Raw genomic sequence first — 21,257 nt, 5'->3', positions numbered from 1 at the left:
GCATAGGAGAACTCAAATCCCACCTTCACAGTGACATACTTCCTCCAACAAGACCACACCTCCTGAGGGTGCTACTCCTGTTGGGAGCCATTTTCTTTTAAACCACCACACTGGGTAAATGCGATTTCAAATCAACAAACATTCTCACTGTCACATGGCCATTATTGGCTGCATTTAATCAGATTTATAGTAAAACTCAAGACCAAAGGGAAAGATTTGAAAAACTCCCAGTCTGGCCAAGGAGGAAGCAAAGAACAAGAATGTAAAAGGTGTGGCTGTGAAACTACTTACTGGAGAGATTAGTGTGGACAGAAGCCAGTTTCTGTGATCAGAGCAACTGGAAAAAGGCCTGGAGTCAAACAGGCCTGGGTGTAGTTTCTGTGGGTGCTAGCCCTTGGCATCAAGGCCATTAAGGCAGTCCTTGTGGTAGCATTGTGATTTCCTCTGAGATTCCAAAGGAAAGCTTTGAGAGCCCTGGCAGGAGTTGACTGTGGCTTGGAGCACCTGTGGAAAGCCCCCAAATGAGGTGAGGTATAGTGCGGCTGGTATTGGTGGATGCAGGGGTCTGGAGGACACCTGCTGAGGTTCTCAGGCTCTTGTGTTCGCAACAAGGAATTAGATGTGGATAGTAGCAAGCAAAGTGAGAGAATTTACTAGGAAACAATGCAGTTTCAAGAGAGGAAGCCAGAAGGAGCCTTAACTGTTCAAGTGATGTGGACTTTTACACCCCACAATTGAGGACTCTTTGTTAATTTGCACAGTGCAGGCTTTCCCACCAACTGTAGGTTAGAGGTAGCTTTTAAAAAGCCACAGTTCACTTCAGACTTCCTGGAGTGCCTGTAGCCAGTTGTAGTGGGCTTCCTCTTGTCATAGCCCACAGACGTTTCTCTCACTCTATTTGTCCTCCTTTCTGTAAGGCCCTTCTAGATCTCACTGTCAGTGGTACTCCCCCTCTCCTCCCTCAGAGCCAGGGCTGTGGCTCTGTCATTCTCAGGGAGGTACAGCTATAGGCACCAAGCCACCTTCACTGAGGAAGGCTGCAGGAGAGTAGCCCCGTGGCCAGAAAAGCCATTGCAAGGCTTGGGACTCTCCCCTCACAGTGTGCTAGAGTGCCTGGACTCGCGTGTTGGGCTTTAGTGTCTTCCCTGCAGGGTTTCAGTCTTGCTGAATATTCTTTCCCACTTTTCCAATCTTGGAAATGGGTGACTTGTTCTGATTTTACAGGTTTACAACTGCGAAGAATCAGCTTGAGTCTTGGGTGAGACTTGGTGTTAACTCTAAACGCAGGTTAGACTGAACTAAGTCTATAGGACTTTTGCGGCCAGAAAGACAGCATTTTGCATTGTGAGGAAGACGTGACGCACTGGGAGTCAGGGAAGGGTGCTGTGCTTTTCAGATGACTTCAGTGTGACCCTGAGGGCTCATGTGCAGAAATGTACTCCCCCACTAGAAGGTACCGAGAAGGAAGAGGCTGAATCCAGCTATGGTGTTTGGAAGTGAGGCTCTTGGGCAGTGCTCAGGATTAGGCTGTGTCAGCTAAGTGGAGACCACGTGATTCAGTGCCAGTGGCTGTGGAAGAGGAAGGAGAGGTGAGAAGAGACACACACTTGTGTGTGAAGCTGTGTGAAGCCCTCTGCTCCTATGACGGAGCCTTGACTTTGGACCAGGGCTACACTGCCTCAAGTATTTCATCATAGTAACTACAAATGGTAGCAACAGAGGCTCATCTGCAGTGTCCTGAGGACCCCCCTCCCCCGCACAGTTATTGTATTGGTTTATGGGGGAGGGGCCTGCATGCACCAAAGTACGTATTTCATCAGGTAGCTCACAGGGGTTGATTCTCTCCTTCCTACTATGTGGGCACCAGTGATCAGTCTCACGGTTGTCAGGCTTGGCAGCAAGTAGTGCCTTTACTTGCTGAGCCATCTCGCTGGCCTGTGGGTTTGTCTCTAGAGAACTGTGGACATCTGTCACAGGGTAGCCTTGACAGGTCCCAAAGGCACCAGTGTTAAGCTGCTCTTTACTTGCAGGGAGCCGGTCTTCTGTCTTCACATGTGTGATACCCAAAGGGGTCAAAAGGCACCTGTGAGAGTCAGTCCCGACTGTCTGTTAATGACTCTGCTCTCTGCTCTGGTCCCTCAGAGTGGCCTGTGAACGACTGGTTCAGCCCTCTCTTTCAGTTCACTTTGAGTATGCTGAGACAGGGGCTGCAGTTTCTCTCTTTAATGCCTCTGTTCCTCCAGCATTAGGAGATGGGACCGTGAACGGCCTGGGCCATCGCTAGACCCTTCTGCTCCTAGGCTTGCTGTTGTCCCCATGCTGCCTGGTGGCATCTCTTTTAGAAGTGGACTGTGACTCTCTTAACTTCCCTGTAGGGAAGTCATGGGTGATGAACTTTCTGTGGCCGGATAAGGGACCTGATGGTTTTTCTCTCAGCTTTCTCACTATTCAAAGGCGGATTCACATGCAGGCCTGGATTCAGAGGGCTCATTTCCTTATGCATTCTGTGCTTCTTCACTTACAACAGTCCTCTTTAAAACATTTTTACATTTACTGATTTATTTATTGTTTACATGTGCATGTGTGAGAGTCAGAGGGCACCTTGTGAGAGCTGACGCTCTCCTTCTACCATGTGGGTCCCGAGACTAACTCAGGCCATGAGGCTTTGGTGGCAAGTGTCTTTGCTCCCTGAGCTAAGACACATCATTTCTTAACATGGGTGAAGGGTCCCCTGTCTCTCAAGCTGCCTGAATCTAATGTGTGTGTTTTAGGATCCCACAACAAGCAACTGTCCCAGCTAAATCAAGGTTGCTGACTGCACCCAGCAAGTACTCTTCATAAGTTCACCTCTTTGTCCCTCTTGTATAAATATACTTTAATGTCACCCAACTGACAAAGCACACTTCGTGTCTCCCCAGGTGGCCCATCCACCTCCTCTCTGACCCTAGGGTCTCCCTCTGGTGGCAGCGTACCTCCAATTTGGCCTCTTGGTTCCCAGCCTTCTCTGGGCATCTCTCATCTGAGCAGCATCTGGAAGATTTCATTTAAGTTAAACAGACCACACTCCTGCTGTGTGAAATCCTGCACCCTGCCCATTGTAGCCAGGTTAGAAGCCAGCTGTGGTCCTGTTTCTCCACTCACTTCCCTCGTGACCCACATGGCATTCTATGTACCTTCATACTCCCAAGCCTGTGCACAATTTCTTTTCACTTGGGCTGTTCTGTCACCACACCTTTGTGTGGTCAGCTCTGTCATACTCACTAGAAGTCACCTTGAATGTCATGCTAGACAGATTTCCCTACTACCTGTCAGAGCAGAGCCTGGTTGTTGCCAACTCCGTCTTCATGGTGGAAACCTCCATGCCATGAATCCTCCCAAAGATTTGGCTCTACAGAGACTGTGTCTGTAGTATCAGAGTGATGCCTGTCACAGGATGGGTGCCCTGCGAATCCTTGGTGGCAAATGAATCAGAACCCCTTGTAGTATGGTATAGTGCCTATTCTTGACTCGGGGTTGTAGGCTGGGATGCAGGCCTGGTGTTATCACGGGCTCTGAGCTCTCCTGAGATGCTGGAAATCCAGGTTTTTTTTTAAAGTGAAATGTTCCAACTTTTAAAACACCGAACAAGCCAAAGAAAACATGCCTACAGGCCACATCCGGGCCACAGGCTGCCAGTGTGTATGTATGTGTAATCTCCATTCACTGTTCCAGCCATTCCTGCGGCCCAGGCACATGGCTTTGAAGAAGGGAAAAGGAACATTTGGCCTTCACCCTAGCCCTGGCATGGGCTCAGATGGATGAGCACATGAGAACGGAGGGCTGGTTCTCATCAGGGGCCTCTGAAGGGAGCCCTGTGGTTGGTGTCCCAGAGCATCTGGCTTTCGGGATTGATTTGTGTATTTTCCTATGCATATGAGCTGAAGTCTCGTGGGTCCATATGCTCTGGATTCAGCACACCCCTCTGGAAGCCCATGCCTTGGTGAGGATGAGATGGCCTGTCAGGCACAAGTGGCCAAAGACCATTCCGGCTTCCACCACAGCTCAGCATGGCTTCAGCATTCAAAGGCTGAGAGGAAGCTATTCTCCCAAGTTTCTAAAAACATCATCATTGTCTTTGGCACAGACACAATAACAACATCAAACAGTAATAATACTAACAATAACAACAACAACAATAATAATAAAAAGATTCAACCACAAATTTTACCCATCAAATGACAAGGTATTCATTTTCTGAATAATTGCAATTATCCTTTGGTCTCTTTGCCTTTAACTTTATAGCAGTGGTCTTTTACTGTGTAGCCAAGAAGACCCCAACACTGCCTACCATCTTGCTTGGGGTTTGTTGTTTCTGAGTTTCAGAATACATTTTGTAGACAGTGTGCTGGTAGTTTTTTATAGGCTAGTTCTTTGGTATAAATTCCCACATGCTTTATATCAAAAGAGGGTGGGGTCTGTTTATATCATCAGAGCACTTCCTGACTTGTATGTATAAACTTATCAATATGTACGTACAAGCACATATGCACCAATTTCCATATATAAATAGTGAAGTACAATTTTGGGTTGCTCTGCAACGTTGGCTGTCTGGTGTTTGATTTTCCTAAAGGTTTCCAACCTAAACCTTCTAAATAGTCCTTATATATAATATTGCTCTAATTTGCCTTCCTTGGATGATGGATGACTGTGAAAATGTCTCCTTGCTTTGTACAGGCACACATTGTTTCTAGTCTTTCTCCCCCTGGAGTCTTGATTGATTGATTGATTGATTGATTGATTGATTGACCAAGTTCATAAATTTTTTTCAAGTTCCTAGTAGAGCAGAGAATAACCCACGCTCTAATATTTCTCAACTTGCAGCTTGGGTTTGCCATATATGGCTGGCCGCTGGTTTCTTTAAATGGCATTTTCTTTACCATTTGAAATTTTCATACATGTACACATTGTATTCTGATCTTATCCAACCCCGACGACCTCCATTCAACTGCCCCTAGATCTCTCATCCTATCTCCCTCCCAACTTTATTCTTCCTTTTAAAAATATTATGATCAATAGCCCCCTGAGTTCCGTTAGTGCTGACCACTTCGTGTTCTGTGTTGTGTGTAGAACTGTCTCAAGAGGAGCTGACTGAGTGACTAGGAGAGGCCTCCCCCACGACAGATTTCACGACATGTGTGTGCCACCCTTGAAGTCACAGGAGTGATGCCACTGTGCTGTGATAAGCATCCCCAGAGCCTGGCTATCAAGGGGACACACTGTCTTACTGAGCACAGGCTGTGAGAGTGCACAGTGGCCCCCAAACCCCGCCTGAAAGGCAGCAGGCCAGGCCAGGCATGGGAAGGAAGGTTCTGACGTCATTGGTGTTGGTTGCACATTACAGCCTCCTCCGTCTAGGTCGGGACTTCTGACAGCTATCTATGTTTCCTGCAGGTAGATAGCTGTATTCGTATGGCACAGCACAGAGAAAGGTGAGCAGGCAGCGTAATACCCAGATCAATGGCTGGGGCAGCCCAGGCACCTGGTGGAACATCCAGTCTGCTGTACCCATTCAGGGTTCAGTTGGGACAGTCTCACTGGAGCTTCTGTTGACTTCTGTGTATAAGGGTACTTGATGCTGGGATTTCCATCAAAACTCCAGAGTTTTCTCCAAAATTCTCTTCAAGATCCTCCTAACTCTTGCCCAATACCCTGTCCTGGAGTCACCATCTCAGCCACACATTCCTAAATATCAACCTGCGTATTCACTTCCTTTTGCTATGTAATAAAACACTCCACATTTTAATGGGCTCTGATAAAACACATATCATCTTGCGGCTTCTTCAGGACAGGAATTCAGGGGCAGCCCAGAGCAGAGGCTCTTGACTTGGGTGTGGAGAAGTCTTCCGAGGTTACAGCTCTGCTTGGAGGGCTGAGCTCCCAAGGTGGCCAACTGCTACGGTGGGAAGTTGGCACTGGTTGTTGTAATAGGCTTCAGTTCCTCTCCTCACAGGACTGGGGTGTCTTCATGAAGTGGCAGCTTCTGTTGGGAATGGGGTGTAAAAGAATAAGAAGCCAGCCTCTCTCCTCCGCCATACTGCGTAGACGTGGCCTGCTGTGTGTGGGAAGAGGGTATTCATGGACATACATCCCTGGAGATACTGTGACTGCAAACCATCTTGAATACTGTCTGATGCCCCACTAAAGCTCACACACTGAAATCCTTACTGCCAGGACCTGAGAATCTGCCTTTCCTTAGAGAGAGGATCTTTAAAGGGAGATTAAGTTGAGTGGAACCAGACCTGATCAGATCTGTGCCTTAATAATAACAGGAAGTCAGGACACAGGCATGTGCAGTGTGAAAGTCACGTGAAGACAGACAAGTCAGCCAGAGGCCCCAGGGAGCCAGCCTTGCTGAGACCTCAGTCTTGAACTTCCAGAACTTTCTAAAACAGCTTCCAGGGATGAGTCTGGGACGCATCGCTGCTGCTCTAGCAAACGAGTATCACAGCAGATGATTACAATTAATAAGTGACAACAAAAAGTGATGTCTTACAATCCTATGGGGTCAAACAAAATGAGGTCTGTGTTCTTTGCATTGAGGGTGGCCCAGCCAGAGGCATTTCTGAAAGGTCTCGAAGTGAGCCAGGGCTGTTACCGCTAAAGTTCATCTGTGAGGGGGGGAAATGAAAGGCACGTGTTCAAGGGGCCATAGCTGGTCCTGTGTGCATCAGTCAGAGCGGCCCTTTCACTTGAGCCAGGAGGGAGCCTTCCCAGAGAACTGGGCACCGGGGTGTGCCTCCACTGCCATGTGTCATTTCCTCTATGGTCACATTTTCTGGGTGGGCTCCAGGGATTCTGCTATTTCCTTAGTAAGAGAATGAAAAACCACACAATGGGCCTCAAAGGCTAGGCTAAGGCTGTCCCAAGGCCAAGTGTGGGCAGGCCTGGACTTTTCAGCCAAGATCAGGGTGCCAGGAACTCTCCACTGCCAAGACAGGGCCACTTAAGAGCAGCCAGCCCAATTATCTAAATAAACATGGGCTTGCAAGAGTGATTAACTTCAGTCATAGTGTTCAACAATTGCCAAAAAGTAAGAATTGAAATGGTCGAATATCTTGTTATCACATGCATTGGGGAGCAGGGAGCTTGGCAGCAACCGACGGTGCAAGCAAAACCTGTGTGGGCGGGAAATAACCACCTTTAAAGAAACAACAAGATCCTGGGAATGGTTCAGGGCTCAGTCTCAATAAGGGCACAGCCAGCCCTGAGTCAGCCCTGAATTGCCTTGGTCGCTTCCTGAAGTCACGGCTAAGATAAACTCCCGGTGATAAGAGTGTGATCTCTCACTAAATTGTGAAGTGTACTCAGAGTATATCAGGGGCGTCCTCCCGTCTTAGGTCTGGAAGGTGATTTTCTTTCCTATTTTAGTCTTTAAGACTGTGCTCAGGTTGGACTGAGGATGTAGCTCAGTGTGGAGAGCGCTTGCCTAGCATGCACCAGCATTGCACAAACTGGGCGTGGTGATGCATGTCTGTAATGCCATTGTTTGAGGGGATGGCGGCAGGAGGAGCAGAAATCCCAGGCCATCCTCAGCTACATATTGAGTTTAATGACAACCTGGGCAGCATGAGACTCCAGTTCAAAACAACACTAATAACAATCCCCTCCCTCCAAAAAATGGTCAGGCATCTATTTCTTCACAGCTCTAAGACAGCATAAGCTTTCTAGAACATTCATTTCCATCAGCAGTACACAATGGTACCATTTCCCTAAGTAATAGCTTGTCAGTGTGTCACTGAGTTCATGTTCTGGCACTCTTTGACGGAGAAATCTATGATAAGAATTCCCATGGAAAGTCCCATATTTGCATACAAATATCTAGCTCTAAGCATGGCTTATTGTGTTAGAAAATGGGGGGGGGGCATCTAAATGTCCTGTGGGTCAGAGGTCAACCTCGGGTGTTGTTCCTCACAAGCCATCTAGCTTGTTTCTTGAGACAGGGTGCCTCCCTGGCCTGGAGCTCACTAAGTGGGCAAGGCTGGTGGACCAGTGAGCGCCAGGAGACTCACCTGTCTCCTCCCCCAGTGCTTGCATGGTTTGCTCTTGGAGGCCAGAAGAGGACACCAGATTCCCCTGGGTTTACAGGCAGCTGTGAACTGTTCCCTGTGGGTGCTGGGGACAGTTCGGATGCCCTGGAGGAGTAGCCAGTTGCTCACCCGGGTCCTACAGTGGGCTGGGTAGTGACAGTAAGATGATGAACAAGATAGACATATTTGGACATGGAGCTTGTGGTCTTGTAGAAGAAAGCCTTAAACAAGGCAAGTATTTCAGAGCATAGTGGTCATGAGGTAAGTAGGAGCCTCATTCAGAGCTCTGTATCCACGGTCAGTTGCAGGCTGCGGAGCCCAAGGCAAGGCAAACATCCAGGCACTTTGACAGACACTACATCAGAATATCAAGGTTGTGATGACAGTCCTTAGGCCAAGCTCAGGGCTTCCTGAGGGCTGATGGCCAAGCTGGTGCAAAGCATCTTGGGTGATCCAGTCAGACAGATCAGCATCAGAGAAATGGCTTTGTGTGACCGGAAGTTCAGCTCAGCACATGTGTGTACAGCAAGTGCTATAAGCTGCATGGTGACAGGTGCAGACCAGCCTGACGCTCTCACTGCCCTTCCCTTCCAGACTGCCTGTCTTACACGGCTTTGCAAGTCCTGTCCAGGAGGTGCTACGGGAAGCAGAGATGTAAGGTCCTCGTCGATAATTACCACTTCGGAAGCCCCTGTCTCCCAGGAGTGAAAAAATACCTCACTGTTGCCTACGCATGTGGTAAGAATAAACCCTCAACCAGCTCCATGAACACATGCCTGTTAAGGAAGTGGTAGCCATGTCCAAACAGGAGTGTGTGACACTTGAATTGCACATAGTAGGTGGTGCCTGGCCAATAAGCACAACAAAAGATGGAAGGATGGAGAGAAGTTTATTGCCTGAAGCAAGTAAGGAGTAGCTGGAGTCATTCAAGCCTACACATCTTGGAAAGCACCTTGGGGGTGGTCTACAGTACTGAGCATGCTCAGTTTGAGTTCATAGTGTAAGCGGGAAGATAGTTGAAACATTCTAGGTGTAGCTCAGAATCATGGGGTAGACATTTAAAAGGTGAAAGTGGTGGATGAAGACTCCTCTGGAGTTCATGTTGGGAGGTGGCAGACAGGAGGTGGGGATAGCAGTGGCGGCTGAGGCAGAAGGAATGCTGGGAATTCGAGGTCTGGTCTGGGCTACATAGAAATCCCTATCTCAAAACAACAGTAATGATAACAGCAGGAATACTTTTGGTCATACACAACATCTCTTTCCCAGAACTGTTTTAGCTGAAGTCAAAGGAACAGACAGTTTTAGAGCCCTTAACATAGGCGCTTGCCGCTAAGGGTGCCGCCCCACTTGGCTGCTGGCAGAGAGATTCCTACAGCTCAGCGGGTTACTGCGGAGTCACCTCACACACCCCAGACCTTTTCTCTCAGTTATCCTTGTTTACGACATTCACATCAGATAAGCAATAGGGTTTTCTTTGGTCAAAAATTGTTTTGGGAGCATGTCAGGTAATCAGATTGGCCGAGGATGGAGCAAAAGGGGACAGAACAAGTAAGTGGAGACAACGTTGAGGTCACCGAGAGTGAACGAAGCAAGCAACGATTTCTATCTTGGTTCTTAGGGAGCCCTGAAATGTGCTGGTGTCGTGCGAGTTCACACAAATATCTTTTGGCTCCTCTTTAGGCTTCCAGTACCATTTGGAGACCCTAACTGACAGCCCACTGTGCTGCCAGCCGCTGTTTCATCTGCATGCCCTCAGCATGGATGCAGTCAGTGAGGCACAGGTTGCCATGTGTCACAAGCAGCCCCTTAGCTGTTCCGGGGTCTTTGGAGGGGAGTGGAATCCCTGTTCTACTTGAATCCTGTCAGGAAGTTACTTACAGGCGAGTCAGCAGCTGTTTTCAGGGTGCTGTGGTGGTCCAAGGAGTCTGTAGCTATTTTCAGGGTGCTGTGGTGGTTCAAGCGAATCTGTAGCTGTTTTCAGGGTGCTGTGGTGGTCCAAGGAGTCTGTAGCTATTTTCAGGGTGCTGTGGTGGTTCAAGCGAATCTGTAGCTGTTTTCAGGGTGCTGTAGTGATCCAGGCGAGTCAGCAGCTGTTTTCAGGGTGCTGTAGTGATCCAGGAGAGTCAGCAGCTGTTTTCAGGGTGCTGTAGTGATCCAGGTGAGTCGGCAGCTGTTTTCAGGGTGCTGTGGTGGTCCAATTCACAATCTTGACACACTGGTTGTTGTTCTGAAACGAGCACAGAGGTGAGGGAAATCGGGAAGCCAAACAACGAAGAACTTGATGCCTCCCCCGAAGAATATCATTTATTAGCCTTTGATATTGAAACAGCTCTATTGAGATACAATTGCAGAGTGCCTGGCCAAACATACAGTCTGTCTGTCAAACATACAGAATAGCCACTGTCACCATAGGCAGTGTAAGAACAGTGTCATGGCTCTAATGCATTTTGAAGGGGCTTGAAAAGCCTCTTTAAAAACAGGGTCTCATGCAGTCAGGGTGGCCTTGAAGTTACTACATAGTTAGAATTACAGGCGTGTACCATGTTCACATGCTAAACAGGCAGGCGTCCTATGGTGACTTATGTTTCACAGGTACACGATCTGTTGGGTTGTTGACAAAGCTCATCCCAGAATGCCCTTCCCCTCTGAGCTTCTCTCTACAGTTCTGAATCTATACAGTCTCTGCCATTCGCATGGAAGCCTTGTCTCATCGCCTCTGACGTCCACAGAGAGCCAGGAGCCTGTCTCATCACATTTTGAGACTGAGCCCAGAGACAGACCTGAGAAAGAAATGCCACTGCCGGCAGGGAAAGAACGCATCCAGGGCTTCACAGCTGCCAGGGAATCGGGGAGCGTGTTCTTGGGGCCCAGAGATGAGCATGAGGCTAGTGGACTAACACACTTGTCGTGGTGCTGCTGTGTTCCTGGGGTCGTGCTGGGTCCTGTAGCCGACCCAGAGTGTCTGCCACAGCATCTCCGCCATGCCTCTCTGGAAATGTGCAGAGGCGCCAGGGTCTCCTGGATCGGGAGGTTCACAGCTTAGGGCTGTTGTCTGCTTGTTGGTTCTGAGATGTCTCCAGAAGAATTTAGTTAAGCACCCAGAGAAGGAAATGGGGTTTTCTGGTACCGGGAGGTGGCTTACAGGGTCTCTGTGAAAGCAGTGCTGACGAGCTCGCCTGCTTCCTGTTGCCTCTTCTCCCAGATATCATCTGGGCTGAGGGAAAAATGAAAATAAGCAATTTTCTGCAGCTAGAATACTTGGCATCCTCTCCCTTCTCCCAGTTGGCAGCAGTGTGTTTTGCCTTTATAACTCTCTCTCTCTCTCTCTCTCTCTCTCTCTCTCTCTCTCTCCTTCTCGCCCTCTCTCCCTGAATCTCAGGTAGTCCAAGCTGGTCCTGAATCCCCTGCATAGCCAAGGATGTCCCTGAACCTCTGACTCTTCTCCCACGCACCATCCTTTCTTATGTCTCGTGAACCACGTGACCCGGGGTTGCTAGGCTCCTCCAGGTTTCTGATGAAGTGAGGAGAAAGTTCAGAGGGAAGGCAGAGCAGGAGCAGGAGGGGGCGGGGTGGAGTCCTGACTAGTCAGTTTGCTTTCCTGTATCTCGGATAGGTTCGGGTCCCTCTCAACAGCTACGTGAGGCCTTCCACCTACTGTGAGACACCTCGGTGGACTTCAAGCTGTGCAGCTGTCCCCACGTTTTCATGACCCCTCCTGAAGTTTCCCATGCCCTGCACCCTGTCCACCTGTCAGCTTCTGTCCCCCAATTTATCTTTTCTAAGCAGGTCATAGAAGCAGAATTATGCAATAGATGGGTCCTGGTGACTGGCTTCTCCCACAGAGCACACTGTTTTCAGATTCGTTCTCGTGTTCTTTTTATTACTAACATTTCCCACTAGATGAGCACACTGTAGTTTATTTATTTTCCTCGTTTGTTTTGCCTGAGATGGGGTCTTGCTGCGTAGCCCAAGCTAGCTTCAAACTTGAAGCCCTGCTACCTCAGCTTCCCAGTCTCTAGGATCCTTTAAAAGAGGAGTCTCAGTTCTATATTAAATATGTGTGCAGAGTTAGATGCCCGCAGAGACCAGAAAAGGGAGGTGGGTCCCTGGCTGCAGCCACTGTGGCGCTGAGGACAAACTTGGGTCCTCTGAAACAGCAGATGCACTGTTAACCTCTGGGTCATCTCTATAATGCCAGCTCTTTAGGAAAAAATACTGCAAATATATGCCTACGATTTCATGTTATGTCTTGGGCATTTGATGATCTCATGTGCTATTTGTGTTGGTGTGTGTGTGTGTGTGTGTGTGTGTGTGTGTGTGTGTGTGTGTCAGTAAAGTGATCTGAAAAGTATTTTGCAAATCTTTATCTACATTGTACCTTGAATATATACTAAATGCAAAAGTGTTGTTTTTTTATATATATATATATATATACCACGTATTTAAAAGAACTCTTTTTGGTTTTTAGTTCCCAAGAACATACTCACAGCGGTCGACCCAGCCATTGCTAATTTAAACCCTTCCCTGACGAAAGACGATGGATACGGTAATCTTTATGGCTTACTCCCAGCGTTTCCTTATAAGTGAAGTTAAACAGCCCAGGAGGACGACAGTCAGGCACACAGAGCTGGAGTGAAAGGCCCAAGGTATCAGCTGCTCTGCTGATACCAACAGGGCGTGTCTGGTGCTCACACATAGCAGCCAGTGTTTGGCTTCAACAAAGAATTAAAATCACAAGTAGAATAAGTTTACCCCTGTTCTCTTCCATTCCTCTTTTTCTCTCTGAAAGAACATAATAATAAAACCACTTTGGACAGCAGATCTTCTCAGAAACAGCTTGGGTTCTTGGCAATACTAGGAGCTTGTTACAAAGCTGGGGCCAGAGCCAGCTGACCTTGCCAGCCCTTAAAAGTCACTTTCTCTCTTTGCTTCCCACCTAACTTATACAAATAGGGACAGAGATATTTGATCTTATTTTTTAACGTTTATTTACTTATGAGGGTATATTCAAGTGTGATTGCAGAGGTCGGAGGACAACTTACAGGGGTCAGCTCTCTCCCTCCACTCTGAGTCCCAGAAAGTGAACTCACTCCATCAGGCTTAACAGCAAATACCCGATGAACCATCCCTGTCAGCCTGGAGTTTTGTTTGTTTGGTTTTGGTTTTTTGAGACAGGTTTCTCCGTGTACCGTTAGTTGTCCTGGAACCTGCTCTGTATACAAGGCTGGTCTTGAACTCACCTGAATTTTTTTAATGACATACAGAACAAATTTAACTTGTTGAGTTCTTGACAGGTCCCATAGAATACATATGATGCTAACTTTGGGTAGCAAGGGTTTTGCCTTATGTTATTTTATTTTACTTATTATGTCTGCCTCCAGTTATAAAAGTAAATTATAGGGGTCCATCTGTATCTTAGGGATTGATTCTAGAACTTTCTACACACACACAAATCAACAGGTGTTCAAGTCCCTTAAATATAACAGCCAGTATTTGCACAGAGCCCACACAGCCCTTCTGTGGCCTTTAATCTTGATTGCTTACAATCCTTATCACAATGCCAATGCCATGTCATGCTGTATTCTTTAAGAAATAATGAAAAAAAAAAAGAACTCTGTACGCATTCACATTTCTTCTGAGTATCTTTTTTCTCTGTCTGTGGTTGAATTCGTGGACGTGGACCTCTCTGCCACAGAGGGCTGGCTCTGTGGTTTGCTTCCACGTGTACCTCCTGCTATAGAAAACACCACAACACCGTGACACAGGACCCACCCTTAGCCCATAGCTAGAGGTGGCTACTGGAGCATCCTCTGCATGTGCTAGATTCCCTGCCACCCTGTGCCCCAGGCTCTGGATCTCAGCTCCCTGCTCTTTCTCACACGGCTCCCACCTGATCCTGATGGACCACCATCCCTCGTTAGTGCAGCCTCAAGAACTCCATCTTTCTTAAAGGCATCTGCCCTGTGGGATATTCCCAGGACTCCCTGAGCTCCAATACTGGCCCATCAGCACTTGCCCATCCAGGTGGTTCCCTGGAATCCAAAAGCAGGTCACACACACACACACACACACACACACACACACACACACACACACACACACACACAGTCCTCTCACATTTCCTTCCATAACCCAAGGCTTGTCATATCTCTGGTCCACAGACAGCCGTTCCAGGGTGAGATGAGGCATCATTTACTCTGTCTCCTAAAGGCACAATGGATGCCATTGCCTTTGGCCTGGATTAGTGTGTTCTGTTCTGAGGCAGAGTATATGAGCTACACCTGAAGTTGGAATTGACACTTGGAAATGTTTTGGATCCCTTTAGCCATTTGGCATTTTCAAAGATGGCTTCTGCATGAGCTGCTTTTTCTTGTTACTTGAACAAAACACCTGAAGGAAAGCAACGTAAGAAAGGAGGGCTTTATGTTGGCTCATGGTTTAGGAAAGGAAGTAGCCCATCAGGCGGCAGGACAGTGACAGTCAAGGACCAGAGGACACTACTACATAGTTAGAAGTGTTACCTCAAGGCCTGCCTCTGTCACCTGCTTCCTCCAGTGAGGATAGATCCACTCTCTAAAGGTGCCGCAGCCTCCCAAACTGCACTGCCAGCCGGGACCAAGTCTTCCGCACTTGAGCTCAGGGGACATGTCACATTGAGACCTCCACACTAAGTATCCTCATCTTCCAGTTTAGTCAGAAGCCCAGTGGTTTGACGTCTATGACTTTTAAGTCTTCTGGCAGCTCTGGATGAAGGTCAACGGGGCTTTCAGGACAGACACACCCTGTATTGCTCTGACCAATGGCCTTTGCGTGTTGCAGGTATAAAATTCGACCCAAGTGGATCAAGGGTTGTACGGAAAGATGGTGTTATCGTCAGCAACTCTCTGGCTGCGTTTGCTTACATTCGAGGTGGGTGAATGAACAGGAGCTTCAGGGGGTATGGAAGGGTTTGCTCACTGCCTTCTCACTGGCGGGTACGCTGATAATGAAAGGAAAGTGGCTTTCCTGCAGTGTGGTAATAGCCAGAAGCACAGGGCTGCGCTTTAAATAACAGCTGCAGCCACAAAACCAAGGGACCCACAAGAATAAAGTTGAGTTGCTGAGGGTTTGGTTCCAAAGGAATTTCCCCTGTGCAAAGTAGAAATGCATTACCCAGATCTGAAAATTAGGGATTATTGAATTCTACTCACAACTGGAAGAAAAAACAAAGCAGATCACATAAGAAGCAAAACAGGTCCTGCCATGGGATGACACGGCCATCTCAGGAGGCCTGGGAATCACTATGGTAGCGGAGGCTTCCTTGTTAACCTCCCTAAGGCTGAAGGCTTGCAGCAGGCCTGGCCATGTGCAGCCCTCTCTGAGGAGGAATGCACACTCCTTGTTACCTCCCTGCATGTCCTGGGACAGACTGTATCTTGGAATGCTGACTGTAAGTATCAACACTGGCTTCCTGCTCAAGGAAGGCTCTGTCGTTCCTCTAACACCACATTACATAATGCAAGGCCCAGGACTCCTGACGTAAAAAGAGGTATATTTTGACTTATGGTTCTGTAGGTCAAGTTCAAGAGCTTTTTGCTGTGGTGAGGGTGGGGCATCATGAGTGATCACATTTTGCACTGGAGGAGAGGGAGGGAAAGGAAGAGAGCACGGTCCAACAACCCCCTTTGATGGACAGACCTAATGACCTGAAGGCTTCCCATAGACCCTGCCTCTTAAAAGTCCCAAGGACACTATGGGAACCAAACTTTCACATATGGGCCTTAGGGGAACATTTATCAAAACTGTATAGATGTTAGAAACTCTGAGACTTTCTGTAAAATGCCCAGTAACTGGACGAGTGAATGTTGCTATTCAAGCCTGCTGGGGCTGGGGTTATGTAGGGTAGAGCTTCCTCAAAGGGAAATTAAGGCTTGGAGAAACATCTCGGTACGGGAGCTAGCGAGCCTGGCTCCAGCACGCCATCACTGCAGTGTTTTCCCACCCAGCGTTCCTTCCATGAGCTTGCCATATGTGGCATGGTTATTCGCCTCTATTTTGTCTTACGACTTCTCTCCCGTGTCCATTCTTGCTGCTCCTGATGACTGTCAGAGTTAAGTGTGGAGATTTGGAAGTGTGTCCCTAGTTTCAAAGCCCCTTCAAGTGGAGGATAATGATAAAGAGAAGGGGGGGCACTTCTGGCTGAGGTGTGGCCATGCTGGGCTTTCTGCTGCTGGGCCCTATCCTTTCTCAGACACCTCGGTTCTTCTTAGCCACCATAACAAAACACTGTAAACTGCAGTTCAAGGGACAGTTTTCTATTTTCTGACAGTTCTGGAGGGAGGCTGGAAGACTATGAGCAAGAGCCTCCTTGTGGCTTGTAGACAGCCACCTGCTTGCTGCATCCTCGTGTGTGTGTGTGTGTGTGTGTGTGTGTGCTGGTGGGCTGGTAGTGGTGTCCAGAAGAGACAAAAGAGACAAAGAGGAGAGTGCACCTTTCTAAAACCACCAGTCCTATCAGATGAAGACCTGCTGGTGACCTTGATTAACCTTAATTAGCTCCAGGAAGTTCTGTCTACAAAGTCTTCTTAAGGGTTAGGGCATCAGTATGCATTGGGGGAATATGACCAGTCCAGAGCAACAACTCTGAGGGATATGACTCTAATCCTGAATTCTACACTTAAAGGAGCCAAGGGTCAGAGGACCTGGGCCATTTGCCAAGGGCACCATGGACAGCGGCTGGGTCCAGCTTCAGTCTGGGGGCAGACAAGGCTGTCAATCAGCGTCTACAAAGAACTTTGTCTTCAGGCTTTGAAGGGCTGGGACCTCCTGCCCAGCACTATGTAAATATCCTTTCCGCCATCCTTTTGTGCGCTCATCCTGCTGCATGTTGGATGATGTGTTTGCCTGTCTAAGCTCCTTAAAGAGCGACGACTTATCTGTCATATCTCCGTGTCTAGGACAGTTCTGGGGCAAACCAGGACACAGTGACTATTTAACAAATGGCTAAATAAAAAATGCTGAGTCAATTCTAGTTCAGGGGACTTGACACCTTCCTTTGGCTTCTGTGGGGTTCTACATATATATATATGGTGTACATTCACATGGATGTAAAATGTGTCCGTGGGTACGTGCATGCCATGGCAAGCATATGAATGTCAGAGTGTCAGAGGACAACTTTGTGCAGTTAATTCTCTCCGACCACTCTTTATGAGGTTTGGGGACCAAATCCAGACTCTTAGGCCTATGTGACAAATGGCTGTCTCCACTGAGCCATCTCGATAGCTGTCTACACCCCAGAATGGTGCTCCATTCTTTAAGCGTGAGGACTGGATGGGATGTTGTTTGATTTTATTGAGAGATGTTTTAATATGTTCATCTTAAGTCACAGCCAAGGCTAGGTATGGGTCCAAAAAACCTTGCTTTGGGGGCTAGGAACCAAAGGCTGCATATGGGCTCCTGGCATTATTTGATAGTGAGGCCACTGGCTAGAACAGCTGGGTAACCAAGAGCTTGAGCAGGGAAGATCCCCCACAAACTGAGAGGGAACACAAGGACATTCTCTAATCAGGCCACCAGGTAGCTTTCACATATGAATGCAGTCAAATAGATGGGGGACAAGCAGACAAGCAGGCAACCAAAACCAATTAGTGTCTTATTGGCATCTGGCTTTGTGTGTTTACCTCATCTGTGCCTCTTGTGACTCAATATTCAGTCACTGTCCTTGTTGTTTGGGATTGTGGTGTGTGTATTTGTGCTCAGCCTCAGGCAAACCTACTGAGAACTTTGGGGGTGTCTTTGGGATCTGGGACCGAGGCCAGGGCCACCTCGTTGGTTCTGAGAAAGGAATTCTAAGGACACCAGAAGAGCTTTGTGAAGGAGTGATTTCATCACACATCCAAGGTCAGTTACACGGTCCCCTTCAGGAGGATGATCAGAGAGCAGCACAGCGCTGTCACGTGGTGTGGGCTCTGAAGTGCTCCCTGGGTCTCCAGCTGTGACACAAAGTCCCATCACATCCCTAAGTGCTGTCAGACAAGTCTCCAAACACCTCGTGCCTCTTCCTCCTGGAGGACTCTGGCCACAGTCCCACAAGAGATGGACCCTGGCTGGAGGCTTGTGGTGGCTTATCTGGGTGTGACTAAATTTGAACTGGAGCTTGTGTTGGCTCCAGACCAGTATCTAATGAGCAAATGGGGCCTAAAGGCCCCCATTCCAAGGTTCCTGGGATCATTCCCTCTAGTCTGTGATGAACTGGGGCTAAATTTAGAATACCAACAAAAACACTGTGAAAATTCTATTCTATTCAACCACACAAAAAAGAATGCCTTGCTTTTCCAAAAGAGATGCTAGAGGAGGGGTCACATCTCTGAAGCAGTTCAGCTGGTTCTAGAAAGTGGAGAAAATGCCTTTATGGAAAGCCTGGGACAGTGGGCAGAGCCCTGGTCTACGCCAGGTCCCAGTCAATGGTGGCTTTGGAAAGTGACTAACTAGGCTACAACATCAGGGGTTAGGCCAGCTCATCTCTAATGTGCCATCTGCCTACAATCTGCTGACAGTGTGACAGTCACATCCTATGGATAGGGTTTTAGTCCCATGGGACTGCTGAGAGCTGCACATCTCCCCGTCCTGGGCCACTGGAACTCAGTGACATTGATGTGAACTTGCGATCCTGTGGTGAGAGAAACCCCCGAGTCCCAGGAGTAGAGCCCAGCCCCTGCCACCTGGAGAGGAAGGAGCTGGAAGATGCTGACTTTGTGGTAGCATGGGATGCGCCCTAAGGATTAACTCGTTCAGTTTGATTAATCTAAATTCTTTAAAAATGGGGCTGGGGTATGGCTCAACGGTAGAGTACCAGCCCCACATGTGTGATGTCCTAAAGTTTAGACTTCATTGTGGGAAAAAAAGTCCTTAATAATAAATAAAGATCCCAGAAGGATATAATATTAGCTAAGTAAGCAGGAAGTGCATTGTAAGCAGCTTCCAAGCTCTAGAAATGGCAGCGGTAACTGTTTGGTTATATGTCATTTTACAGGGCTAAAGTTAAAACCTTCCTTTTTTAGTTAGACAGAAAGGGGAGATGATGCGGGATGTCTTTCTGTCTGCTATGGATATGTGTTGCTTTTATTGGTCGGTGAATAAAGCTGTTTTGGCCTATGACAGGGCAGAATATAGGTAGGTGGGAAATGCAAACAGAGATACAGGGAGAAAGAAGGTGGAGTCAGGAAGGCCATGTAGTCGCCAGAGTGAGATGCCACAGCACTGCCAGTAGCCCACGGGCCTCATGGTGATACATAGATTTAAAGGAAATGGGTTAATTTTAATGTAGAACTAGCTGTAATAAGCCTGAACCATTGGCCCAGCAATTTTAATTTTTAAAAAAAGATTAAACAAAGAAGCAGAGTAACAAATCAATTTTGTGGTGAAGCAAGACCTTGACCTGAGTCCCTGGAGCCTGAGATCTGGTCACCACTACCCCTTTGCTTGGACAGGAGCGGGGGAGGACTATGAGTGACTTTGTCCCTCAGAAACTTTTCCAGCTGCAGAGAGGGAGGAGTGAGGAGCAAAGGGATCAAAACCTGGCTGGGGAAACCCACAGAAACAGCTGACCTCATCAAGGGGGAGCAGGAGGGAAGGTCTGACCTGAGGCCCTGGTCTTGGCATCTTTTTCGGTTAGTGACTTAGTTCCCAGTGTCAGTGTCTCCAGATAGGCCATCTGCCACCACTCCCAGAGGCAAAAGCAGCCCTTCTCCCTGTCGCAAAGGACCAAACCCTATATATGCTTTGACTCTTCAACACTCCACTGATAGCATGACAGACATGCTCTGTTGTCCCTTCCTCAGCCAAAATAAATGCTGTTTCAGACATCTGGGTGGTAACGGGAGTGGAGAGGTGTCAGGCAGGGGCAGTGTCACAAAGTGAGGCGCAGATGAGTAGAGCCACTCTGGGGACAGCTTGGGCTGTGGGAAGGAAGCTGACTGGGGAGGTATCACTTTCAGGAAGATAAAGTGTCCTGGTTCCATCTCTCCCGTCAGATCTCAACTGTGAGATCCCTTGCTGTCCGAGAGTCTTAGCAGCCCTGGAGTTTTGACACTCCAGTCTAGAGCCCTGGGGAAGGATAGCAGCTGTGAAGACAGCTGTCTTCATTGTTTTCCCGAAATAAAAGAGGGGACTCTGAGCAGTTGAGATGTACTGAGAAATTCTGGGGACACCAAAGTCCATCCCAGAAGGAGCGCAGGGTCCGGTCCTTCCTGAAGAGGCTGCAACCTCTGCAGCCTTCCCTCTGGGCCTCAGCTTGAACATTCATAAAAGTGTTCAATAAATGCCCCCCCCCAGCTCAAATCTATAAATAAAGTTTTAATGGGTCACATTCGGGCCCTGTGCTTTACATATTGCCAGTGGCTGCTTGTTATAACTTGAATCTGAAATGTCCCCCACAAGGTCATATTTTGAATGTTTGTTCCCTGACAAAAGAGCCATTCTGGGAAGAGCCCTGGGTCCTGCTCCACATTACCACATGATCCTGTTGCCAGGCCTTTTCTGACACAATGGATGGCAAATCTTGAAAATTAACCCTTCCAGATCCTCACTTGTTCTCTTCTTCCCACAGCCCACCCGGAGAGAGCCGCCCTGCTGTTTGTGTCTAGTGTCTGCATTGGCCTGGTCCTCACACTGTGTGCCCTGGTCATCAGAGTGTCCTGTACCAAGGACTTCCAGGAGCTGAGTCAGGGTAGAGAGCATCTGGTGCTAGGTAGCGACCAGGCTGAGGAGGACAGTGAGGAGGAGGTAGAAGAGGAGGAGTCCTCAGACTCCGAGTTTCCCGCCGAACTCTCCAGGTTTTGTAGGACTTCGTATCCAGCCTACAGCTCCATAGAGGCCGCTGAGTTGGCAGAAAGAATTGAGCGCAGGGAACAAATCATTCAAGAGATTTGGATGAACAGTGGCCTGGACCCCTCAGTTCCGAGGAGCATGGGCCATTTCTACTGACAACCAGACGCATCTGGGGGAGATCACACTTTCTGAAGAGGGAAGGATCCGAGATGCTCTGTCTCCCCACCCCTCGGGTTCTGGTTCACTTGTACCTTCTGTGAAGGAGAATCTGCCGTGTCATCGAGACGGGTGAAGCAGACAGCTGTCAAAGGGACACCGCACACTGTTTACAGCACACCCTGGAATAAATTAGGAGGAAGGAGACTTGGAGTCTTGCACTTGTTT

The 21,257-nt window shown here is 48.2% G+C and overlaps 1 protein-coding gene across 3 annotated transcripts in view; it reads left to right on the top strand.

Moving 5' to 3' along the window:
• The window catches only part of Eva1c (eva-1 homolog C), a 60,494-nt gene extending 39,465 nt beyond the window's left edge, over window positions 1-21,029 (top strand). For 2 of the 3 annotated variants that reach the window (XM_035443199.1, XM_027415573.2), the window contains 4 exons: window positions 8,661-8,804; window positions 12,535-12,612; window positions 14,886-14,975; window positions 20,653-21,029. In XM_035443199.1, coding sequence (XP_035299090.1) covers window positions 8,661-8,804; window positions 12,535-12,612; window positions 14,886-14,975; window positions 20,653-21,029 — 689 coding nt within the window. The remainder of the gene's footprint in view (window positions 1-8,660; window positions 8,805-12,534; window positions 12,613-14,885; window positions 14,976-20,652) is intronic. The other variant, XM_035443198.1, reaches the window with a different exon arrangement.
• Window positions 21,030-21,257: the final 228 nt, after the last annotated feature.

Source organism: Cricetulus griseus, chromosome 4, assembly GCF_003668045.3.
Source record: "Cricetulus griseus strain 17A/GY chromosome 4, alternate assembly CriGri-PICRH-1.0, whole genome shotgun sequence".
Classification (NCBI taxonomy): domain Eukaryota; kingdom Metazoa; phylum Chordata; class Mammalia; order Rodentia; family Cricetidae; genus Cricetulus; species Cricetulus griseus.
This window is presented reverse-complemented; position numbering and strand designations above follow the sequence as displayed.